The sequence below is a fragment of the Stegostoma tigrinum genome, chromosome 1 (genome assembly GCF_030684315.1).
Source record: "Stegostoma tigrinum isolate sSteTig4 chromosome 1, sSteTig4.hap1, whole genome shotgun sequence".
NCBI lineage: Eukaryota > Metazoa > Chordata > Chondrichthyes > Orectolobiformes > Stegostomatidae > Stegostoma > Stegostoma tigrinum.
This window is the reverse complement of record NC_081354.1, coordinates 179601829-179628831: the sequence shown is the minus strand read 5'-3', so window position 1 is coordinate 179628831 and position 27003 is coordinate 179601829. Positions and strand designations below refer to the sequence as shown.

The window sequence follows — 27003 nt, the reverse complement described above, 5'->3', positions numbered from 1 at the left end:
TTCTGGCTGTTTTGGACATTGTGCTCTATTTAATCCGGTACAGTCCTGGATGCACTAGCACAGTATTGCATTGATCTGCAGCACCATTCTCATGTGCAGTGTTGCACCACTCCAGTGCGGCACATATCATTTTGAGGATGGTTGGAAATTTGCATAAATTGCATCATCCTTCGAAAATAAAATTAAAACACCAGAGTCCTGAGCACGAGCAGAACCTCACTGCTAGGTTTCTATGTAAAATGCAAAAATCTACATAAGTCATTTGTGAGTTTCTCCTCCACCCTCTCATTTCCCCTCAGCAAGAGCCTCAGTTTTCTCTCGATATTTAAACCCTGGTTGAGAACCAGTCAGTTTTTGTCCAGTTACGTCTGAGTCATCTGGAGGCAAGGGAATAGCACTAAATGTGGAAGAATCATAAGGTCAAAGTTGGACGGGTGTGGCAATGGAAGATATGAATGACAGGGTGAGCAAGAGGTGGTGTTGAGGAGACAGAAACAGGAGTATTCAGACAGGCAAAGAGGCAGAGAGGGATACAAAAAGCCAACAATTGGAAGGGATCGGGGACAAGTGTGAGACTGAGGAGGATTTGGTTTTTGAATCAATTATTTATTATTGTCGAGGTGCTGGAAAGTACTGTTTCGCGCGATACCCAGACAAATCATATCTTATATCAGTATATCAGGGCAGTAGAACAAAATGCAGAATATAGCACAGAGGAAGATCAACTCTGTTCTGCAAGAGGTCCATTTCAATGTCTAATAACAACGGGGAAGAATCTGTTGGTACATGTTTTCAAACTTTTGTCCCTTCTGCCTGATGGAAGAGTGTGGAAGAGAGTATAAGCGGGGTGGGCGGGGTCTTTGATTGTGCTGGTTGCTTTCCCGAAGCAGCAGGAAGTGTAGGCGGAGTCAATGGATGGAAGGCTGGTTTGCATGATGGACTGGGCTGTGTTCACGGCTCTCTGTAATTTCTTGTGGTCTTGAGCAGAGCAGTGGCCAAACCAGGCTGTGACACATTCGGACAAGATGCTTTCTTGATAAAAATTTGTGAGAGTTATTGTGCGCATTCTGAATTTCCTTAGCCTTCTGAGGCAGTAGGTGTGCTCTCCTGAGTGTAGCTTCAACATGGATTGGCCAGGGCAGATTATGGGTAATATTTACTCCCAGAAACATGGCAACCTCCGCCTCAGCACCATTGATACAGACAGGAAAATAAACTGTGCGAGTGAGCAGAAGAAGTGACATAAAATCAGTGCCAATGGCGGAGACAAAGAAGCAAGTTTGACAGCAACTGTGAGAGGGGGAAAATAGGAAAAATAGACCACAAACCGAAGGAACGTAGCAAAGCAATTAAGGCAACGCAACGTAAGGCAAGACAGATACTGACAGAGGAAGGTGAACAGTGACAGGGCATCGGGATGGCGGTATGTGTAGGAAGAAAGGAAAAGAAACATAGTGAGTGAGAAAAACGGAGAATTTTTTTTATCAGGTAAACATGCGGCGATGAGGCAGTGGCCTAGTGGTATTATTGCTGGAATATTAACCCAGAGACCTGGGTTCGAATCCCATCATGGTAGATGGTGGAATTTGAATTCAATAAAATATCTGGAATTAAGAATCTCATGATGACTGTGAAATCCATTGTCAATTGTTGGGAAAAACCAACCAGGTTCACTAACGTCCTTTAGGGAAGGAAACTGCCATCCTTACCTGGTCTGGCCCACATCTGATGCCACACCCACAGCAATGTGGTTGACTTTGAACTGCCCTCTGGGCAATTAGGGATGGGCAATAAATGCTGACCTGGTCAGTGACGCCCTCATCCCGTGAATGGATAAAGGAAAAAAAGACAGCAGTACAGATGGAAATCTGGGATAAGCATTAGCATCCAAAGTTGGTCAGGGTAGCCAAAATAACGTGAATGTGCTGGCATTGTCAGGCTTTAAGTACCTGAGGCCTTCAAAGCCAACATGATAGATTACCCACAAAACATTCAACTAGATTGTAAACAGAGAAACAGAGGTTTTCTCTTTGACATTTAGAAAAGACTGAAAGCAATGAAGCATTTAAAAGTAAGAGAGATGTGAAGCAGAAGATTAATAAAATATAATCCATTGGAAAAGGGACAAGAAGCTGTCTTAAGTGATGGTTTTGTGTTTAAAACATTAGAATGATTAAGGATCTTATTGTCTTTATTTCTGCTTTAGATGTGGTTCCTCTCCCTTCACCTGCTTATCTCTATTGCCATGTTGGCCAGTTGCTCTGAGTTGGACAGATTTCCAGACAAACGTAAGTGTCTCAGATTCAGATTTTCAAGCTCTGTCTTACATATTGTTGGCTTTGCAGTGACCACCAGCATCAAAAGGAAAATACATTCCTCTTCAGACAGGACAACTTTAATGTAATTTGTTAAAACAAAATAACAGCAGCTCAAATTCATATGAATGCACAAATAAAAGAAGTAGGCCCAATGCTTTTTATACAAATCATTTCTATGAATGTTTGATGTCCCAGCACGAATCCCTGTGCTACACCAGTCATTACATTTTGCCAACCTGAAACAAATTCTTTTACACCTACTGTTTCCTTCCAGATAGCCAATCTTCTATCCTTTCTGAAGAAGGATCACTGGGCCTGAAACGTTTACTCTGATTTTTTTCCACAAATACGACCAGACCTGCTGAGATTTCCATTTTTGTTTCAGATTTCCAGCATCCGCAGTTGTTTTAGTTTTCAATCTTTTATCCATGCCATACACCAGGATCTTTTATTTTCCACAATAGCTTTTGATGTGGTACCTTATCAGATGCCTACTGGACATGAACAAACAGTAGACTAATCAGTTCCCCTTTACCCACAGCATGTATTACCTCCTCTAAGAACTCTAATAGTCTGGGCAAAAAAAATTCTACTTCATAAAACCATGTTGCCTCTGCATGATTATCTTGAACTACTCCAAGCACCCTACAATAATGTATTTAACAATAGCTTCTAACATTTCCCTATGATAGGTCTTAAACTAACTGGCCTATGATTCCACCAATTTACTCAGTACCCCTTCTCTGATGTTTGTGATTTTCCCCGAGTTGCTTCCTCCTTCCCATTTCCTGGTTTATCGCTGTATCTGGGATGTCATTTGTATACTCCACAGTGAAGACTGTTAGAAGATACCTACTTCATCTGTTGTCATTTTCTTACTTTATGTTATTAATTCCCCACGCATATTTTCTACAGGAACAACACTCATGTTGTCAACTCTTTCCTACTTTAAATATTGATAGGACCTCCTACTGTCTGGGTTTATTTTTCTGGCTGGTTTTCCCTTGTACTCAAATTTATCACATCTTATTAATTTTTTGGACACTTTGCTGTTTGTTATATTCTGCACGATCTTCTGACGTGGCACCTGACTTTGCATCATTATATGCTTTTTTTTTCTTTCAGTCTGATGTGATTTTTAAAATTTGTAGTTAACAGTGAATGGTGGGTCAGTCCCTTGGAATTTTTCTTTCTGTGTTTTCTGAAATATCCCCTTAAATATATGCCACTGCATCTCCAGTAATCTATCCCTTAAGCTGATCTGCTAATTCACTTCAGCCAGCTCTGTCTACATGCCCTCAATTAAATTTAAACAAAGTCATCTCATAGCATTGCTACAGTGTGGAAACAAGCCCTTCAGACCAACAAGCCCACACCGACCCTTGATACATCCCACCCAGACCTGTCCCCGAGAACCAACCAAAGCTACACATCCCTGAACACCATGGGCAATTTAAGCACGGCCAATCTGCATAGCCTGCACATCTTTGGACTGTGGGAGGAAACCCACGCAGACATGGGGAGAATGTGCAAACTCCATATACATCGTCACCCAAGGCTGGAATTGAACCCAGATCCCTGCCACCAAGGGGCAGCAGTGCTAACCACTGAGCCACCGTGCCACCCTCAAACATATTCTGGTCATTGTGACTTAGGGACACCTTCATGATTCATTAGTAATTAATCCTACCTTGCTGCATAGCACACATTCTCTATGGTTGTCCCCAAAACATGCTGCTCTTAAAAATTATCCTAAAAATATTGTCTGAACTCCTCATAAAGGCTGCCTTTGCCCAATTGACTTTTCTGATCTATATGCAGATTAATATTTCCAATGATTATCAATTTTCATTACTTCGTAATATGAGAACCATGGTATGGTTACCTATTGGGTGGCCTGTACAACACTCCCACAAATGTCTTCTTGACTTTATCCTGTTTGATTTCTACTCAAACTGTTTCTACATCTTGGCATCTCTCTTAATGAGATAAAACAATCATTAAATAACACCCCTGCCATTCCCAAACATCCTGTACAATTCAATCCACTCTCACTGCAGCCAAATCTTTGAAACAGAGACTAGATCATTTAGTTTATTTCCAGTTACATAGTTTACCTTTTTTGTTGTGCATTCAGGCACAGAGCTATCAGTTTTATCCATTTACTGTCTCTGTAAATGCTCATCTTATCTATTGATTTAAGCTTAGATTCAGACTCTGGAACCCTTCTTGTTATGGTTGTTTCTCATTTCTTTTATATATATTTGATATGTATGCATATCTTCGATTAGCTTTGTCTCTACTTTTTGATTCACCACAGATTCCTAAATGAGTCCCTTGCACCCACTATTCAGTTTAAAATCCTTTCTCCTTCCCAAGCTATAAGGTTGCAAGAACACTGGCCTCAGGAATGGTTCAGGTGAAGTCCATCCCATCGTGACCGAAGGCACTTTCCTCAGGATTAGTTCCAGTGTTTCACAAACCAAAATCTCTCTTAACTGTCTTTGTGATGCATATGCTTCTGTCTAAGCTGATTTCGCCCACGCAGAAATGATCACTTATGATGTTCTGCTTCTTAATTTGGCCTCTAGCTCCACATATGGAATCTGCAGGACTTCCTTTTTTGTCCTGTCTATTTTGTTGATGCCTATGTAGCTCATTCCCTCTTTTCCCTTCTGCCCAAATACCACCTTTATTAGTTTAACTTATTTCCATCAACCACGTTGGTGAGATTTGAACCGATGTTCTCAGAACATCATTCCAGGATTCTGGATTACTGGTCCAGTGATGTTAACACTGCTCTCTAATTACGGACTTTCTCCTCCGTCTCCAACCAGGTCTTTCTTCAATCTCCTATGCTTCCAACAAACAATGCAAATTCTCCCACCTAGCAGCTAAATTCCCTTGCCCCTTGTACAGTTCTGGTAAAATCTCTTTCGTATCTCTCGAGGAGTTTCACACCTTCCCTGTAGTCAGATGGTCTGAACTGCATAATGTACTGAACCTAACCAGGATTTATTTAGATTATAAAACTTCCTTCCTTTTGTATTATTCTAGAAAGTAAATGCATTATTAACTCTTTTCTCAATATGTCTGACAAAACTCAAAGGTGCACATGTACCCCCAGAACAATCTTACTTGCCTTATATTAAATGCATGTTTCATCCATTTTTTCCACAACTCCAAAATGCATCTTGTGCATAAGCCCATTGCCTCTCTCATTTAACTGAAGACCTCATCCATCATAAGCAAGCAAAGCGGGCATTGTTCTCATGCTGAGGAATATACAAGGGAAATCGAATTAAGATGTTAAAAATACAAGCCAAGCATATGTCGCAATTTTTGTGAACAACTCCATGGATTTCTGCAGCACTTCAATGTAACAAAACATCTCAGATACATTACAGCAGCATAACCTGGCAAAATGTTAGCTCGGTGGGATATTAAGTGGGTTGATTAACAGCTTGTTCAAACATGTGAGGATTGAAGGTTTCTGAATGTGGACAGAGAGAGAGAGAAAGCAGAGGAAAGATAGGTGTAGACAGGATGAGGAAAGATATGTGTGCAGAGCCAATTTCAGAGCTTAGGAACAAAAACAAAGTCGCTGGAAAAGCTCGGTAGATCTGGCAGCATCTGAGTTCTGAGGAAGGATCACTGGATTTGAAATGTTAAGTCTGTTTTCTCCTCCACAGATGCTGCCAGACCTGCTGAGCTTTTCCAGCAACTTTGTTTTTGTTCCTGATTTATAGCATCTCCAGTTCTTTTGGTTTTTATCAGAGCTCAGGACCTGTTTTTGTGTCTTCAAAGCCTTATCAGACCATAGGGCTGCTCTCTCATTAGAGAGACAGATAACTGGTGCTGATTTAACCTGAGGGCTACCTTGCCTCAGGTGAGGGAGTGAGGTTGAGTGGGATGGTCCTTCACAGTAGCCTCAGGTGGTGCAGGATGTGAACCCACGCTGTTGGCATCACACCGCTTTGCAAAGCACCTGTCCAGCCAACGTACTGGTCTAGGTCAGAGTTGGCTCATCAAAGCACAAGAGTGGATCTTGTGCGACGATTAAGGCCAGAATGATAGGTATAATGTTGTCAAAAGGACTGAGTGAACAGAAGAGTATTGGAGTGGATATGTGGAATCATAGAAATGAGGAGCAGAAGTAGACCATTCGGCTCTGCTCCGCCATTCAAAGTGATTATGGGTGTTCCTTGACCTCAACTCTTATTCCTACTTCCTCCTCATAACCATGATGCCTTTAAAGATTGGAAAGATAAGTGTGTTCCTTGAAAAAGAAAATTAGTAATATGAAGAAAGGGGAGGCAGGTGGAGATCGGACTGGCAGAAAAGAAGGGGAAAACACAAGTTAATCTTACATTCTTAAAGAGCTTGCAATAATAGTAAGGGAATGTCTGCTCCCAACGCATCATTTCTCAACATAAAACACGGTCAGAGACATCTTCACAGCATTGCTAAAAGCTGCTTTCTTGCAATGTAATATCTTGGAGTTTACTATTCTAAACCATCCCAAAGATTTATACTTCACCATATCTGACTAAACTCATGGTTATAGCATGATGTAGCTAAAAGAGCACTGAGATTACGGCCCAATTGTTTGTGTTAGTGATATTGAAGGAAAGATGCTAAGAAGGAGAACCCCACTCTATCATTCTTTTAAATCGCGCCAAGGAATCTTAAAGTCTAACTGCTTAGGCTGATGGAGCCTGGCTTGACATGTCCACCACGGTGCTGGCAGTGTGGCTCTCTTGTAGTATGGTATTGAGAACACCAGCCTAGATATTACATATGTTCAGGTCTCTAGATTAAGGCACAAAGTCTCAACCCCTGCTTCAAAGATGAGATTGTGACTCTCAGAGTGACTGTTTCTGACAGTGAGTATCGTGGAACGGACAGGGAGCATCAGTTTGGCATGCAAGGCACCAGCTTCCACTGAGGTCACCTGGAAACTGGATGGAGAATCTTTTCCTCCTGGGAGGGAGCTCACCCTGGAGAATGTGGATCAGCCAGATGCTGGAAATTACACATGCTGGCAGAATGGGACAATGGTGAACCACACCTACCTGGTGATCAGCGAGAAGGATCAATCACCCATTTTCTCCAATACAAGTAAGTGGCACGGGGGTGGGGCTGAAACAATGGGGAAAATGTGGATGACCAGCTTCTTTATGAGATATATACTCTACCTCACAAACAGTAATTCCCATTCCTACTTGTGAAGAACTCAGTTTAACTGCTTGGCTCCACAATTATTAGAACACAGTTCCATAAAATATAGGATCAGAATGAAGCCATTTGGCCCATTGAGTCTGTTCTGCCATTCGATTATGGCTGATATGCTTCTCAACTACATTCTCCTGGCTCCTCCCTGTAACCTTTGATCCCCTTATTAATCAAGGACCTATTTATCTCTGTCTTAAATACCCTCAATGATTTGGTCTCCACATTCCTCCACAGCAATGAATTCCACAGGAATTTCTCCTCATCTTATATCTCAAGGGTTGTCCCTTCACCCTGAGCCTGTGCCCATTAGTCCTACTGGTGGAAACATCTTCTCCAAATACACTCTATCCAGGCCTCCCAGTATTCTGTAAGTTTCAAGATCCTTCCTCATCCTTTTCAACTCCATCATATACAAAGTCAGAGCCTTCAATCTTATCTGGTAATCCCTTGATCCCCTGGATCATACTTGCAAACCTCCTCTGGACCCCGTCCGATGCCAACTCATCCTTCCTTAAATAAGGGGTCCAGAACTGCTCACAATATTCTACATGCACAGCCTCAGCATTACATCTCACTCTTGTATTCTTGCCCTGTTGAAATGAATATTAACATTACATTTGCGTTCTTAACTGTCAACAGAACCTGCACGTTAACCTTAAGAGAGTCCTGGACTATGATTTCCAAGTCACTTTGTGCTTCAGATTCCTGCAACCTTTCTTTGTTTAGAAATTAAAGTATCAATGCTCTGTCAGCCTAAGTGTAGCCGTGAGGAGTAGCGTTTGAATGTAGTCACAACTGCAAGATCAAACCCCACTCCGTGTGAATCATAGAATGATGCAATACTGAATGAGGTCATTCGGCCCACCTGATCTGCTGATTTTTTTGATGGAGGACCAATTGCTCCCATTCGCCTTGCGTCAGTTTATTGTTTAATCTACTTGTACCACCTTCTGAGGTGAAACATTCCAAATCACATTGCACAAAAATAATTCACCCTCAACTTCCCTCTGGGTCATTACTAATTTTCTTAAACAATGTTTGGGACAGTCACAATTCAAATTCTGGTAAATTGGAATGTACGACATAAAAGCACTTCAAGCTAACAGAAATAAGGACAAAGAAATGCATCAAACACTCAGAGGGTTTAGCAGTAAGAGCACAGGAATTTGGAACAATTTTCCATATGACTCACTGTGCCACACCCATGGTATAACCCAGTCTAACAAGCAGAATGCAAGAGCAAGGAGGTGATATCAAACTTGTACAAGGCATTTGCTAGAGCCCAGCTGGAGTAATGTGTGCAGGTCTTGGTGCAATAACATAGGAAGGATACGAACACATCAGAGAAAGTGCAGAGATAGCAGGAATTGCAGATGCTGGAGAACCTGAGATGACAAGGTGTAGAGCTGGATGAACACAGCAGGCCAAGCAGCATCAGAAGAGCAGGAAGGCTGATGTTTCAGGCCCAGACCTTTCTTCAGAAAATCATTTTCATTTTCAAAGTGAGAAGTGATTTACAAGAATGGTTCCAGGGGTGAGGAACTTCAGTTCTGAAGATAGATCGAAAAAGTTGGGACTGTTCTCATTGGAGAGAAGAAGAGTTAAGAAGAGATCTGAAAGAGGTTTACAAAATTAAGGGCCGGCTGGACAGAGTAGATAGGAAGAAGCCATCCTTACTTGTATAAGGAACAAAAACGTGAAGCATAGTTCTGAAGTGATTTGTAAAAGAAACAAGGGTGAATTGAGGATAAACGTTTCACAGTGAGTGGTTAGTGTCTGGAATGCGCTGCCCAGAAATGTGGTGGAGGCAGATTCAATTGAAACATTCAAGAAGCATTTGGATGGTTATTTGGATAGAAATAGCCTGCAAGGACATGGGGAAAAAGCAAGAGATTTGCATTAGGTAATGATGCTTATTTAATGAACATTTGCAGACACAATGGACCGAGGGGGCCCCTTCTATTTCAATAGCACTTCTGTGATTCTGTGAATAGGTTCATGACTGGTCCTGTCCAAATCTTTTGATGCCATGTGAGACCAAAGTTTTGTCTCCCTAATCGTAATCCTATTATAATGAAGCATCCATGCACTCAGAGGGTTGAGAACTCCAACCCGCTTACGAAACTTTGTGTGAACTAATTTCTCCTTCTCTTCATCCTCAAAGATTGGGCCCTTATCCTGAGACTGTGGCCCCAAAATTTTCCCTTTATCAGGCTCCTGTCAACGCCCTGACCTTTCAATGCGAACACCTCTCATAAGAGCTCAAGAACTAGGAGCAGGAGCAGGCCATTCAGCCCCTCAAACCATTCAATATGATCATGGGTGATTTTATCTCGACCTCAACTCCACTTTCCAACCCACCTCCCATAACCTTTTAACTCATTAAAAATTAATGTAAAATCTGTCTCCTCCTTAAATTTACTCCATGTCCACTTCAATCTGAGGTATTGAATTCACAGAGTTATGACCTATGAAATAAATAATTTCTCCTCTTAAATCTGCTAATCATCATCCTAAAACTATGGTCTCTCATTCTAGATTGCCCCACAAGAGAAAACATTCTCCCTATGTCTACTTTGTCAATCCCCTTTAGCATCTGATATACCCAAATAGATCTCCACTCAACCTTCTAAACTCCAGTGAGAATAGGCCTGCACTGTGTAATCTCTCACCATAAGGCAAATCTATCACCACACCTGGCATTAAACTCTCTCCAAACTGCCTCCAACATGTATGCACTCTTCCTTAAGTAAGAGAACCAAAACACACCATGTTGACTTGTTGTCATCAGATACTATAAAAGGTTCTAACATTTTCCTCATGACTGTTGTTAGACTGAACTGTAGCTTGCTGTCTTCTATCTCCCTCTTTCATGGAACAGCACTGTAATACTTTCCAACATCCAATTTTGTGAGATTATTCCCAAATTTAAGGAATTATGGAAAGGTATGTGTAGGACATCTACTATCTCTGCCATTATCTCTTCAGAATAGGCTGGAAACTTGTTGATCAAATTTATCTGATACTTTTTCACTGTTAATAATAGTTTCCTTTACTTGAGCTAATCTCCCTCTTATTGAATGCGTATAAAATCTATAAGAATGCGATCTCCTTGTCAACAAATCAGCATCATGTTTCTCAAGTCATATAAATTGTTGTTGCATTTGAAATCTGGTCTTCTTGCCATGTCTTGCAAGGCCAAATATTACAGCAACATGTCACTTTATACAACAATACTTAAGCTCTGTGCTACCAACAAATTATGAAACATTGTTAATGTAAAGAACCCTATTTCTATTAACAAACTCAACAAATATTTTCTACTGGTTGTTGTCAACAATTGCAGTATTTTTTGAATAAGCAGAAAACAGTCTGAGGGTCTGAGATATGTTGGCATCTATTGGGTCTTTTCCCTTCATTTCCAATCCTTTTGTAAAACACCACATATTCTTTCAGACAATGTGGGTGGTCCTGGCTCAATCAGCATTGATTACCCATTCCTAATAATCCTTGAGATGGTGGTGGTGAGCTGCTTTTCTGAGTCACCGCAGTCCTTGGGGATTAGTACCCCAAAGCACTGTTCTGGAAGGGATTCCAGGATTTTGCCCCAGCAAAACACTGAAGGAATGGCGATATATTTCCAAGTCAGATGGTGAGCTTGGAGAGGAGCTTGCAGTTGATGGTGTTCCCATGTAGCTGCTGCCCTTGTCTTTCTAGATGGAAATCACCATGGGCTTGGAAGGTTCTGTCTAAGGATCTTTGGTGAATTGCTACAGTGCAACTTGTAGATTCATTACATTGTGTGTCAAACAAGCAGGCTGCTTTTCCCAGGATGATATCAAGCTTCTTGAGCGGCACCACAGACCTCAGTAGCATTCCCAACATGAACCCTAAGAGCAATATTTTGCATTTTTATCACATAGGTTACCTATGCAAGTTGCAGTAAATATGCTATGGGATTGGAACAGTAAACTAAAAGAAGCTTAAGGAGCCTGGGTCAATCATGTCCTGCAGCCTCATTGCTGTAAGGAGTGCCTGCCTTTTCCCAGTATCCTCTCTTAGCCATCTATTTTGCTGTCCTGATGCAGCAAGTTATTATGGCCCGATACAAACTGATGGTTGGTTTGGGCCAGATGTAGAATCTTTCACTTGCCTATGGTTTGACCACTCTGTTAAAATTCATTCGCAGGATGAGGGCATCACTGGCTAGGCAGCATTTATTGCCCATCCCTAATTGCCAGAGGGCAGTTCGGAGTTAACCACATTGCTGTGGGTCTGGAGTCACATGTAGGCCAGACCAGGTATGGATGGCAGTTTCCTTCCCTAAAGGGCATTAGTGAACAAGATGGGTTTTTCCAATAATCGACAATAGTCGTCATTAGATTCTTAATTTCAAATATTTTATTGAATTCAAATTCTACCATCTGCTGTGGTGAGATTTGGACCCATGTCCCCAGAACATTATCTGGGTCTCTGGATTAACAGTCCAGCGATAATACCACTAGGCCGTTGCCTCCCCCAAATTTTGTGATACATACTGGGAGCAGGAAGTGAATATATTACAGGACCTTCTTGATCAGTAGATGAATGAAGGGTTGTGGAGAAAACTCAAGAAAGTGGATATGAGGAATGTTGGATCAGCCTTGATCCTGTTGAATGGCAGAGTAGGTTCAAGGGGCCAAATGGCCTACTTGAGGTCTAACAGGCGCCAAGATGTGAGAACACTCTTTTTGTCTTCCAGTACGTTGTCGTGACCGAACATTCAATGGTAACATCATCTGCTCCTGGCAAACCCGCAGTGCAGCAGTCTTCAAGCTGACGTACTACAGGAGGTATGTAGGACAAAAAAGTACTGTCAGTACAGTATACTGAAAATCCACCTCGGTCTCACTGAAAACAGACCCATTGTTTGACTGAAATAGAATGGAAATTGTTGACTCAATTAACACCCCCAATTAATATTGACTAATTTTGTGCTGAGTAATGAAAACCATTCTATTTTCTTGACGGTGTATCGTAAAGGTTCATGGAGACACTTCAGAGCTACATGCCTTTAAGTGGCAACACTAAGATGGCCATGCTAACAGGTTGGTTTTCAAAGCTTGGCCTCACTGTTCCCCTTACAGTTCCTTCCACTACAGACATACAGGTATACAGCATGGGAACATGTTTACCAGGTTTCTGCACCTGAACTAATCCCATTTACCTGCATTTGGCACATGAGTAGAGTCATAGAGTTACACCACACAATTTGGACTCAGCTCGTCCAAGCCGACCAGATTGCCTAAATTATTCGAGCCTTTTTGCCAGTATTTGGCTAATATCCCTCTAAACTCTTACAATTCATATGCCCGTCCAGATGCCTTTTAAATGTTGTAATTGTACCAGCCTCCACCAGTTCCTCGGGCAGAGTCTTCCATACACACACCACCTTCTGTGTGAATTATTTGACTTTTATTTGCACTTCATTGCAATCTCCTTTGGTTGGTTACTTATGGAACCAACTTAGCTGTGTTTCATTTCATCCCAAATCTATCTGCTTCTTCACCAATGACCCCAAGCGCTTCTATCTTGTGGTAATGCCAATGTCTTGGAATTGCTTCCATCTCCTGGTTTGCTGTGCTCAAACATTTCAGTTTAACCCCCCCTCCCTGTAAACTCAACAGTTTTCAACAAAAGGCCCTATAGGTCATCTCTGTTCATTTTATTATTTTCTGAAAATCGTCAAAGGAAGCAGGATTCTGTATTTCAATCCAATCATTCCTACCTGTAGAAGGCTGCGAAGAGTTTTGCATCCAGCTCATTTTTATATTTAAAATGTAGTCGCATTTGTAGTGGGGAAACACTGCAGCCATTTTGTTCTGTGCAACTTCCGCAGATCAGAATAAGATAAACAGCCGAGTTTTAGTCACACTGGCTGAGGGATAAATTGGACACTGGGGAGATCTCGCCAGCTCTTCAAACAGTCCCAGGGAATTTTTCTTGTGCAATGGCTTGGTAGAGGACATAAACATTGCTGCAAAGAGGCACAAAGGCAAAGTTTTTCATCTTGCATTCATCAGGACAGGGACACACTTGAAACAGAAGCATTAATTTAGACAACAAGCAAAGAGGGTACGGGCTGGTTGGGCCATTATTGGCATGGAGGTGTAGTGAGAATCCTTAGCTGTAAATTTTAATTCTTAGAACAGGCTGGTACATTCTCATTGGCTCAGCTGTTGTCAGGTGGTTTGCAAGAGCTAGCAATGCTCCGTTTTTTAAGAGGTACAATATAGAATCATAGAATAGAACCCCTTCTGTGTGAAAGCCAGCCATTCAGCCTGTCCAGTCCACACCGACCCTCTGAAGACCATCTTACGCAGATCCAGCACCGCCCACCCCAATCCCTGTAGCCCCACACTTCCCATGGCTCAACCCCCTAGCGTGCACACTATGGGTAATTTGACACGGCCAGTTCACCTAGCCTGCACGTCTTTGGACTGTGGGAGGAAACCAGAGCACCCAGAGGAAACCCACGCAGACGCGGGTAGAACGTGCAAACTCCACACAGACAGTGGCCCAAGAGTGAAATCAAACCCAGGTGCCTGGCACTGTGAGGCACTGAGCCACCATGCTGCCCTGGTGCACAATTTTGTTTCCTGATATCAAAGACCCTTAATGTATGTAGCTCCTGGTGCATGGGAGTGCATCACACTGCAAGCCTAGTTGATTATCTTATGTTGGTATCTGGTGTAACTCTTAGCACAGTCATGATTATTCAATAAATGATTTTCAATTGCAATAACAGTGGTTATTATGTTCTGAGGTTTGTAAGCACAGACTGATTGACCTTGTCTTGCCTGGCTTTTGCCTTGCAGTAAAGATAAATACAATTTCTGTGATCTCTTTAAGAGTTATATTAGCAACACTCTACCAGGTATTCTAAGAGTAAGAATCGTAAGTTAATGTGGTCCCAGCATGCAGATATATTACCCTTGACACTCATTTTTCTTCCTTAGCCTCCATTTACTGAGATAATCCTTTCCCACTCTTCTCTTTTCCAGAATTCCAGACAGCAGCTGTCGCTATTTGGATTACTCCAATTCTGGAACTAACCACATTTACAATTTCACAGTGGACAACTACTCACCTTATGCAGAGGAATACAGCCCCTATATTTTTGTTGTGGAGGCGATAAACAGTGCCTCTTACCAAAAGCAGCAAGTTGTCCTTCATGTGGAGAACATAGGTAAGTCCCTTCATGTGCAGCCTCAGAAGTGGGAGTGGCTGGATAATAGCAGATGCTCGTACAAATTGTGAGCTGCAATGCCCTGAGGATGTGGTGGAAACACTCGGGTTTCTGTGGAACAAAAGGGACTTCACGATGCCCCTGTCAAATCACAGAACCATGCAGCACAGAAGGAGGCAGCTTGGCTCATCATGCCTGCGCCATCCATTTGGTGCTATTGCCCTGTTCTTTCTACGTAACCCTGAAAATGTTTCCTTTTTGATGTATATCACAACTCCATTTCGAAAGTTACTATTGAATCTACTAGTTAGATCCTTTCAAGAAACACATTCCTGAGCAGCACTGTGGCTCAGTGGTAAGCACTGCTGCCTCGTTGCATCAGGGACCTGGGTTCAATTCCACCCTCAGGTGACTGCGTGTTTGTGTGTGTGTGTGGAGTTTGCATATTCTCCCCATGTCTGCATGGGTTTCCTCCCATAGTCCAAAGATGTGCATGGATTGGCCATAGTAAAATTCTTTATTCAGAGAGTAGTAAAGGGAATGGAACGCTTTGCCTGCAACGGTTGTAGATTCGCCAACTTTAGGTACATTTAAGTCGTCATTGGATAAGCATATGGACGTACATGGAATAGTGCAGGTTAGATGGGCTTGAGATCGGTATGACAGGTTGGCACAACATCAAGGGCTGAAGGGCCTGTACTGTGCTGTAATGTTCTATGTTCTATGTTCTATAAATTGCCTATAGAGTCCAAGGAGGTGTAGGTTTTGTGGATTAGCCATAAGAAATGTGGGGTTACAGGAATGTTGTGTGTCTGGGTTGGATGCTCTTTAGAGGGCCAGCATGGACTTGATGGGCTGGATGTACTGCCTCAAGACTGTAGGGATTCTATGGGTCATAATGTACTTAGCTGTACAACATTTTTTTCCTCTGGTACTTTTGACAATTGTCTGAAATTTGCATCCTCTAGCTACAGGCCTGTCTGCCAGTAGAAACTGTTTCTCATGAAAAGATCTCCACTAAATCTTTTCTTAACCTTCCTGGCTCTTGAAAAGAATATCATCAGCAAGTTGCTACACATAAACAATTTTTGACATGCTTATAATTCTCCTCTGCACAATCTCTTTCACATCCTTTTCAAAGTGTGTTGTTCATATATCCTGCGTCTCTCAAAAAGTTACTGTCAAGTAGATACCTAGTCATTGGGTATATCAAAGGTTGACATCGATTGGTTTTTAGACTCGAGGAGGATGACAGGGAGGTGAAAGTGAGAGGGAAGAGCTTTCACAATCTTATTAGATATCAGAGGAGCCCGAGGAGATAAGTAGCCCAGTCCATCATGTTGAAGTTCGACAGGACATTGATGAGGCCTAATCTGGAGTATTGTGTGCAGTTCTGGTCACCCTTTACAGGAAAGATATTATTAAGGTGGAGGGGGTTCAGAAAAGATACACCAGGAATTTGCCAGGAATGGAAGGTCTGAGATTTTAAAATAGACTGGAAAGGCTGGGACTTTTCTCACTGGAGCAGAGGAGGTTGAGGGGTGATCTCACTGAGGTTTACAAAATCATTACGTGAATGGCAAAGGTCTTTTCTTTAGGATGGGGAAGTTCAAAACTAGAGAGCATATTTTTAAAGGCGGGAAGAGAAAGATTTAACAAAGACATGAGGAGCAACTTTTTAACACAGAGAGTGCTTTATGCATGGAATGAACTCCAGAGAAAGTGATGGAAGCAGGCACATTTACAAAAGACATTGGAGAAGTTCACAAATTTGAAAAGTTTAAAAAGGGGTATGGGCCAAGGGTGAGCAAGTGGGACTAGTTTAGTTTGGGAGCAAGTTCGTCATGGACAGGTTGGATCCGAAGGGTCTGCTTCCATGCTGTATGACTCTATGACTCTACACTTCCATTATTATATTCTGGCATTGTTTCTAGCACCTTTCTCAGGCATAGAGAGAAACAAGGAGGTTTAAGGACTTGGCAGAAGCTGATTTGTTCGCACAAAGTGTTGGGAGGCAGTAGATGCAAATTGGAGGTTCTGAAACACCACAGCACATTGAACTCAATCATTTGCACAATTGGTGGGGATGGCAATAGAGATGAATGATAGTGAAAAATCTTCAGTTGCCTGAGAAGCAGTTGTTCCACTGCAGCTATTGTCTCATCTGATCTATTGCCAATTCCAAACACTCCCAATCTTTTAAAACCCTCAGCTGTCAGGGTATGTAGGGATGGTTAATGATACGGCCACTATAGTGTTGGCAATCAGAACAAGAAAAGAGTAGTTCTGGGGAATAGGCAAATTCTGAAGCTGAGTAGATAACTACTCCACGGGCAACCAGCACTGTTCCTTTAAACAGCAGCCAGTAGGATGCAAATACCAGAGTATAGGACATTTCTTTAGGATAAACAGAGTCCTTAAGACCAGACAAGACCATCTCTTTTACAGAGAGTCTGGCACAAATCACACATCAAAGACACCATGCTCTCCCTGTTATGTTTTAACAATACATCAGGAATATTCACACTGGCTCAGTGGTTAGCACTGCTGCCTCACAGTGCCAGGGACCCGGGTGAAACCCCTGTGTGGAGTTTGCACAGTCTTCCCATATCTGAATGGCTTTCCACCCAGCGTGCAAAGATGTGCGATTTAAGTGGATTGGCCTTACCAAATTAACCTGTAGTGTACAGGCGAGGCAGGATTGACTATGACAAATGTGGGGATAGGATGGGGTTTTGGGTCTGGGTGGAATGCTCTTTGGAGGGTCATTGCAGATTCGATGGGCTAAATGGCTTCTGTAGGGATACTGTGAACAGTTTTAGCCTCTTATCTAAGGAATTGGAGACAGTCTAAAGACATACTAAGCAGATTCCAGTATGGAGGGGCAGTCTTCTGAGGAGAGTTTGAGTAGATTGAGCCTGTAGTCTTTGAATATAGTAGCATGAAAGGTGACCTTATTCAAACATACACAATTCTTAGGGGAGTTGACAGGGTAGGTGGGGAAAGATTGTTTCCCCTTGTGGGAGAGACTAGGGTCAGATGACATATTGTCAAAATAAGGGGTCACCCAGCTTAAGACAGAGACGAGGAAGAATTTCTTCTCTCAGAAGTTAGTGAGCCTATGGAATTCTTTACCACAGAGGGCTCTAGAGGCTGGGGCATGAGGTGAACTGCTGGCTGAGACAGATTTTTAATCAGGAAGGGAATGAGGGGTTAAGGGGAAAAGGCAGGAAAGTGGAGTTAATGATTATCAGATCAGGCCAGATCTCACTGAATGGTAGAACATCTGAATGGTCTATGTTTGTTGCCACATAATATGGGCATCGCCCCATTGTGCACATAACGTATCATGTAGGTAAAGGAACAATGAAGGGTTAAAATCCTGCAGGCCCTCTATATTAGTGTTATCGATATCAGGCGGATCGCAGCATTTCAAGAAGATACCTGACCACCACCATCTCAAGGGCAAATAGGAAAGTAAATGTCAGCAATCCTCCCATCCAATGGGCTTTCTTTAAAAAAAAAGTTTGTCTTTGCTGCAGTTCCAGATACTAACTCATGAAGAGTTGGATCCTTGCTCAGTACTTTGGTTCCTAAACTAGGCCTATCAAGCAGAAAGATGCCACCCTGAATGAAGTTAATATGAGACAGTTGAAATAGTAATCACCCCATCACTACCACAAAGAATTACACCCTCTTCACTATTATCCCATTGCTGTCTATGTGCGGCACATTTCTTACATTTGAACAATGACTATGTTTACCTCATTGTTTGTAAAGGGATTGGAACAAGTACAGATGTGTAAAGGGCTATGTAAATGCAATTCTTCCTTTGGCATCAGAATCAATTGAATGTTGTTTCTTGCCTGCTAACTGAACAATGAAGTCGACATTTATGTGTTATTTCTCCCTTCTGAAACAGTTATACCAGATCCTCCACAGAATATTACAGTTACACAAGTGGGAAACAATACTTGGAATGTCTCCTGGCTGTACCCATGCACCTGGATTGAACCGTATTCCTATTTTCCACTGCACTTTGAGATGGAGTACAAACTGAAGAAGGCTTATGGCAAATCGGTCACAAGGGTAAGAGAAGTGTATTATAACTGGTGACTGGATGTAAACAAATGCCCTAGAATTCCCCAGAGGTCTGTACCAGGAGGTTTGCTTTACTGGGTATAGATTAATGAACTAGAAGTTGATACGCTGCATAATTTCAAACTTTGTGGATGATTTGAAGCTCAGCAGCATTGTAAACCATGAAGGGGCAAGGAGTATAGACATAAAACAGGTCAGGCAGCATCTGAGGAGGGAAAAACAGAATTAACGTTTTGGGTCCGGTGACCGGTTTTGGGTCACTGGACCCAAAACATTAACTCTGTTTTTCATGCAGAGATGCTACCAGACCTGCTGAGCTTTTGTCGCAACTTGGTTTTTGTTCCTGATTTGCAGCATCGGCAGTTCTTCTGGTTTTCATCAAGGGGTAGAGAGACATGTCGGTGCAATGAGCAGTCAAGTAGGACATGAAATTTAGCACTGAGAAACATGGAGTGATTTATTTTGTAGGAAGAAAAAGAAAGACAATATAAAATTCTAACAGATGTACAGAAGCAAAGGGATCTAGGTGTATATGTGCATGAATCATTGAAGGTAGCAGGACAGTTTGAGTGAGTGTTTAATAAAGTTTACAATATCCTATGCCTTATTAATAGGATCATAATGTGCAACAATAAAGAAGTGATGCAGTTTAACTTGAATAGAACACTAACTTGGCTTTAGCTCGAGGTCTGGGCACTGCTCACGTGTGAAGGTATTGGAAAAGGTGTAGAACAGAATCTAAAATGGTTCAAGGGATGAGGAATTTGATTGAAACAGAAAGCTTGGAGAATTTAATGCTGTCTTTGTTGGAGAAGAACATGGAGATTTGATAGAGATGTTCAGATATATCTATATATCTAGATAAAGTGAACAGGTAGAAACTGTACTCAGCAGTCACAAGATTGAGAACATGAGGGTACATATGTCAGAAGGAGTAACGAAGTCAAGAGAAAATGCTAATGCAAACAGAGACCTGTTGCGAGCTGGAAGGCATTGCCTGAGAGCATGGTGGACACAGGTTCGATTAAGGCTTTCAAGAGATATTTGGATAATTATCCCAAATAGACAATAGGCAGGCTTACAGATAAAAAAGCAGGGCAGGCTTACAGGTGAAAGCGAGGGAGTGGCGCAGGAGAAATTGTTCCTTCAAAGCCCTAGCAGCTCAAATGACCTGCTGATGTGCTGTGGCAGCGTCATGATTCTGTTTCTGAACTGTCCTATATCACCACATCTGCCTGGGCCCTTCATTGGAATGACAAATACCGAAGGCATTATAGAGATCGCCATTAACCACAAACGGAACTGGTCCACATTCTCACTCACATTTCTTAATTCAGGCGTAGTGTAGTAGGCTCATCTTTCACTTGGATGCTATCGTAACGTTGTTCAAGAAACACAAACCCGGCATAGCAAGTCACTTGATCAGATCCCCGATGTTGAACATAATGGTCCACTCCTTGACCATCACTGCAATGGGTACAGTTGTCAGGATGCACTGCAGCAGCTCACTAAGGTAACTGCATAAGTCTCCTTGCTCCCCTGTAATTTCTAATACTGACATAGTTGAGAACAGGAAAGATGTGGGCTACAGGGTATAGAAGTGTAACTAATGGGATAGCTTCTTCTAAGAACTAGAATAGGCATGATGGGGTGAACAGCTTCCTTTACTGCTGTGAAATGGCATCCAGTTCCTCAAATATATCTTTCCCAGGTTCCCAAAGTGGAGGTCCTTCTTACCTATTTGAGATTTTCAATCATCAGTCTGCAGAATCATCCTTCAGGTCACTAGATTAATCTTGTCATTTCTGTAGCTTGGTGGTGCCCTCTGTTGTAAACCATTCTATAGTGAATATTGAATTGCGGAATATAGCCACACTTGGCAAGGTCATCTGGAAATTGCTCTGGAGAAAGTTAGTGTAGAGATTTGGCTGAGTGGGGAGCGGTTAATGATTAAAAAAGAATGAGGATTAGTTGTGAAGTGGGTGGTTATTGCAAACCTGTACAGATGTTGCAGATAAACCAAAGAACTGTGGATGCTGGAAATCAGAAACTGAAAAAGAAACCACTGGAGAAACTCAGTAGGTCCGGCAGCATCTGTGGAGAGAAAGCAGGGTTAATGTTTCAGGTCCAGTGACCCCTCTTTAGCTCTGAGAAGGAGTTCTGATCTGGAGTTTGAAGGGGTGTGTTACTGTGGATTTTTGACTTTAATTTGCTTTTGTATTTCTCACAAGGTTCAGATAGATGGCCTCAGCAAACTGATCGAACCCAGTCCAGCTGCAAAAGTTCGCAGAGTTCGTATCAAGGCAAAGGACAGGTTCTTAAGCTCACCTTGGAGTGAATGGAGTGAATGGATCTATAGCAAACGTGTAGGAGTTTGATTTGAACTTTGGTTTCTCTAGATGACACTTAAAGTTTAGAAAAAAGCCACCTAAATCTTCAAGAGACAGATTTTCTTTAGCCATTGAACTGAAACAATATTCTGACCAAGCAATGATTGGCCAGTTATGGCCCAAAACAATTGGTCAGAGCAGTGTCATCCTGATATCAGGACAACTGCATGAATTATATCACCTTCAGGTGAAGGAGTGGCCTCTTGACTTCATTCCAATCCATCCACCAATTATTTTAATCTATTTTGACAGAAATATTATCCATTCTATCCAGGCTCCAAAAAGTTTTATTCACCTCTATTAAACCTCTTCTTGCCCACCATTCTTTCAAGGAAAGCCTATCCCATCCTTCCTCTCAACCATTCCTGGCAATATCCTAAGTCTCTTCCTTACCTTTATCTCGGGTGATCACATTGTTCTGTTATGCACTGAGAGAATTGTACACAATACTCCAGCTGTTGCCTTATGAGTGTTTATATACTTCTTACCTAATTTTCAGGCCCACATACTCTGTGCCTTGCTAGTTAACCCATCCTGACCACCTTATCTCAGGGTCCTTTTCAGTCCCTGTTGGAAATCCATACTTGATGTAGTCCTGCAACAGATCAGCCATTTGTTTCAGGAACCCAACGAGCAAATTGGTGATGCAGGACTTGAGACAACCATGGACTCAGAATCAAATGTAGATCCCAAACTGAGGAGATGAACTTCTTACCTACGTACTACCTCTGGCTAGTTGCATGCAATGGTCAGTCGGTTGGGCGATCAGCCATGAGAGGGTTCGGTGGAGCAGGTTTGAAGAGTTGAATGGCCTCCTCCTGCTCCTATCTTCTATGTTTCTATGTAGAGTTGCAATTGGATATGGTGTCACTGCAGGACTTTGACGTAAACAGAATTGGTTCACCAAGAGATAGAACCAGCCATCTGTTCCCAAAATATCCATAGAGTTGACTCTTCATCTCATTAAGAGATCTGGAATGGATAACAGATGCTGCTCTATCATCTTTGCCCATCCTACTGTACAAGTAGAACAAAGTTTGGCGCAGTAACAACAAAGATTGGCTGGGAAATTGTCTCGTGACTGTAACAGTAGATTGGATCTGGACCCCTGAACTTTATACTGGATCCTAGATTTAAATGTTAAGACTAGGGAATTCAAAATGTGAAAATTTCTAAAGGCCAACATCTCTGACTATATCAAATATTTAGTGGATATACCCTACTGCGAGCTTCTAAGATCAACAGCAAAGAAAATCTGTCTCTTCAATAAAATTATGATTAAATGTCAAGGGAAAATAATATTGAAAGCCATTTCAACCAAACTAAAACTGAAACATCAAGGAGTAATTTCAATTGAATTTAATAACGTAAAATGTATAAAGGATATTTATTGCAATTCATTTCAATTGAACACACAGCTCTTTCGTCAGAAGGAATTGTTAGTTAATTGAGGTATATTTAAAAGTTAACTGCATTATATTTATTTGGTGTTGTTCCAGAATAGCCATTATTTAATGAACATCCATTAGTTCCCACTTAGGGCTATTTAATTTAATGAGATTTACTCTGAAAGCTGCATTTTCAATGCAACGTATCAAACAATGGCACTGTTCCACATTATGTCACAACAAGTGTGACCGTTTTTGCACTGCAGGTCCTGGTTTGTGACATGTGCCTTTGATCAGAGTTGGAAACACTGAGCGAAATTGCCAGCTTCTCAACCCTCACACACAAAGGAAGTAGTGCTCTGAGCTGAAAAGAGTTGCTGTGAAAGCTGTGGTCATTGTGATCAGTAGGGGACTGATTGTTTTGCTGGCTCTGTGCCAATGTGTATACAGTGTAACAAGGCAGGACACAGCCTTTCATTGCGTTGCAAGCCAGCCACTGCTCTCTCATGAGGGGCAAACTGCTGTAAATTCATCCAGCTTTACACCTTGTTATCTAAGAATTTCAAACGATCGTTTCAAGTTGCTGATTAGTCAATATTAAACTGTGGCAATGCCAGGACTGGGAACTCATGACACATTGTCCATGAGCGGCCTACAGATTCTGAAGGATAACATCAAATCACAGCAGAAACTTTTCTGGGATAGTAGGAAGGCCGATGCTGGAGAATCTGAGATAACAAGGTGTAGAACTGGATGAACACAGCAGGCCAAGCAGCATCAGAGGAGCAGGAAGGCTGATGTTTAGGGTCTAGACCCTTCTTCAGAAACGTCAGCTTTCCTGCTCCTCTGATGCTGCTTGGCCTGCTGTGTTCATCCAGCTCTACACCTTGTTATCTCAGATTCTCCAGCAACGGCAGTTCCTACTATCTCTTTTGAAATTCTTGATTGACTTATGAGCTAGGTTTCTCTAAAAGTAATGAATTAACATTAATTTGAAGATATTTATTTTGATTCCATTGAACAGCAGAGCAGACTTGAAGGGCCAAATTGCCTCTTCCTGTTCTTATTTCTTATATAATCAGACTGGCTTAAAACTATTTTAAGAATATTTAAATATTATTTATAAGCATTATAGTGATATTAATATTAATTTATTAAGGAAGGTAGGGATACTTAATTATTAATTTATTATAGTAATTAATTAATAAACTGTCAAGTATTACACTGCCAGTAATAGGCTCAATCTGGAATTATAATAAGCTCATTTTTTACATACTAAATTATCTTTTTAATCATTATTTATGTGTTTTACACTATGTATTTATTGTGTTCATTATTGTATTTAATGTTTATCAGGTCGTACATCCTATTATTTAATTTATAGTGGAGATCATTGATTAGAATATAAATGATAAAATGACAGAAATTTAATATTGGAAGAGTAAATTTAATACCCATCATATCAATATTGTCTTTGACTCCCTAATTAGAATATCTTGCTTTCCCTGATCATTCTCTATGCAGTTATACAGTGCGTAATCCATTCCTTCCTGAAAATATTGGAGTTTTTTTTCTAGGTCATAAGATTTTAGTACTCATCCAGGAAGATTCCTCTGCTCTTGTCAGCAATATATGATAGCTGCATGCTCAAAACAACCACTAGCACTCTTCCAATGGCCTTTATTTCAATTCTCACAACAGCTATCCTGTGGCTTTCTCTGTGACAGAATCCCAGCTAGTGCCAAGTTGGGGTGGATTTTCTCTATTAAATCAATGCCTGCCAAGTGTTTGATTGTTGCATGTAGATACCAGCGGGTTGTGAAAAACCATGTTAGATTCCAGGTCACAGAAGTGAAACATTGTACTTGATCCTCCCTGTTGAGCGACCATCATTAATGTGCAAAAGTCCATTCTCAGTGGTCACGTGGCAACGCTGCCAAATTTAACCCTTACACAACATCACGAGAAGTTTTGATAGAATAGATGGAGTGAAACCAAAGGGTACAAGCTTGAAATGGTGACAGTAGAACCAAAGATGACAGAAGTTTTTTTTTAAACTCACTGAGTTGTTGTGATTTGAGTTGTGCTGGCTGAAAGGAAGGTGAAATTTCATTCAATAGGAACATTCAAAAAGCATTTGGATAAATAAGGGAGGCCCTTATACCCATCATATCAATATTGTCTTTGACTCCCTAATTAGAATATCTTGCTTTCCCTGATCATTCTCTATGCAGTTATACAGTGCGTAATCCATTCCTTCCTGAAAATATTGGCGTTTTTTTCTTGGTCCAGCGGTGTCATCACCGGATTGTTAATCCAGAGATCCAGGGAAAGTTCAGACAACCTGGGTTTGAATCCCGTGGATGGTAGAAGTTGATTTCAATCTAAGAAAAAATCTTCAATTAAGAGTCTAATCTTGGAAAAAGCCTATCTGGTTCGCCAATTTCCTTTAAGGAAGGAAGCTGCCATCCTTACCCAGTCTGACCTACATGTAACTCCAGACCCACAGCAATGTGATTGACTTTTATCTACCCTCTGGGCAATTAAAGATGGACAATAAATGCTGCCTAGCCAGTGACACCCTCATCTTGTAATAAATAAAGAAAAAAATGTACTTAGAATGGAACTTGTTGCCAGCCAACTCATGAACAATGGGCCAAATGGACTCTTTTTCTGCGATCTTTAATATCTATTGAGTATCCCCTTCAAGAACACAACACTGTTTAAACCCAGAGCATTCCCAAACTATATGCTTGACCAATTGCTGCCTCAGCCTGCGGAGTAAACAGTAAACAGAGATTATTCATCCACAGCCCCATTTAGTAGTGGTTTCACATCTTCCCCAGCCTGTCAGAGATAGATTATGCACGCGCAAAAACTGTCAAAGGTTTGCAAATCCTTACTCCTTTTTCTCTTTTGCTTTTTCTCCTTTAGAAGAAGAAAGGCAAAAAGACAAAAATAAAATCCCTGCACCCATCAAGACGACACCATTAAAATAAATCCATGGACTGTTGTGTCAAATTTAGGGAAACAGAGAATGTCTTGTCGGTTTAAAGAGACCACACACCCAATCAACACTAGGATTTATAGTTAGTGAAATTGGGCAGAGCTTCTTGAGCAAAGTTTCTTGTGCGTAGTTGTTTTGGCAAAGAAAAGCTAAAATTATGCTGTTGACCAAAACCATGCCCTTATGTCTTTATGAGAATGTTTGATCTTTTCTAGTCAGAGTTTTTAAAGGACTATATTAAAGATGCAAGTTTACCAACAAGTATTTGACAATCTGACCAAAAATAGGAAATTGTTTTCAAGGAATTATGTCAAATTCAGACTGTTTTCTTATCTCTTATTGTAATAATGGAGCAAGCCATATTATTTATTTATTTAATGTTATTTATTTATTCACTTCCTTCTTGGAATGCAATGTAATATTGTTTTATAAGTACAGCAGATCAATCTGTACACAATGCGTTTCTTAGTAAAATAAAGAATTCATGACAATTTCCAATTTGGTGTCTAATGTCTTACATGTTGAGTGCAATGTCTTAATGGTTTGAACTGTGATCAGCCATTCACCTTCCACCCCCACCCCCTACCTCCCCAACCTGCATATTATTTATTAGACAGACGTCAGCAGGAGGTGGCAGTGTTGTGGGAGTTCATCATCATCAAAAGCCAATTTGTGATGGGTACAAAGCCTTGCTGTCCTTGAGAACTGAAAACCTAAATGGCAATGAATCAAGTAAGCTCATCATCAGCTCTCTTGTCCTTGTTCTCCATTACTCACCAAATAAGGACATTCCCATTGGGAAGTGAAGACAAGGTCTATTAGAACTACAATCTTCTCTTCGAACAGGCGATAACATAGCTGGAATCTTTTTTCTGGGAGATAGAATGTGGTGAAAGCAGAGACTGGAGTTAAACAGACCCATTGATAATAGGACATGACCTTTGAGAGTGAAGTATTTGGTAAAGGATGAGAAAGTGAATCAATTAAGGTTATCAAGTAAGCTGATGGCAATGACTTGATGAGTCTGTAGTTATTCGATGAGTAGCCCTGTCAAGTCTGTTTTAGAACTGAGCTCAAGACTTACTCTAGAAACATGAAGAGGCTATTTTCTAGGTGGTATTGTGAGAAACAGTCCCTGCTCACAAATTCAGCCTGAGACAAAGCCTTGGAAACAAGCCAATTTTATTCTGTACGATCTTGCAAGAAAGGGTGTCTGCTAGACAGGCACAGAATAAAAAATAAATAAATAAATAAATAAATAAATAAATAAATCGTACAGAATAAAATTGTCTTGTTTCCAAGGCTTTGTCTCAGGCTGAATTTGTGAGCGGGGACT

The 27003-nt window shown here is 41.2% G+C and overlaps 1 protein-coding gene across 1 annotated transcript; it reads left to right on the top strand.

The window, feature by feature from the left end:
• Window positions 1-1417: 1417 nt before the first annotated feature.
• On the top strand, window positions 1418-25654 carry LOC125454891 (interleukin-12 subunit beta-like). Its single transcript, XM_048536193.2, has 8 exons — window positions 1418-1423; window positions 2207-2288; window positions 7206-7439; window positions 12295-12385; window positions 14597-14781; window positions 18704-18870; window positions 21114-21248; window positions 25595-25654. Exons 1-8 carry the CDS (start codon window positions 1418-1420, stop codon window positions 25652-25654), a joined length of 960 nt encoding a protein of 319 aa, XP_048392150.2.
• The last annotated feature ends 1349 nt before the right edge of the window (window positions 25655-27003 follow it).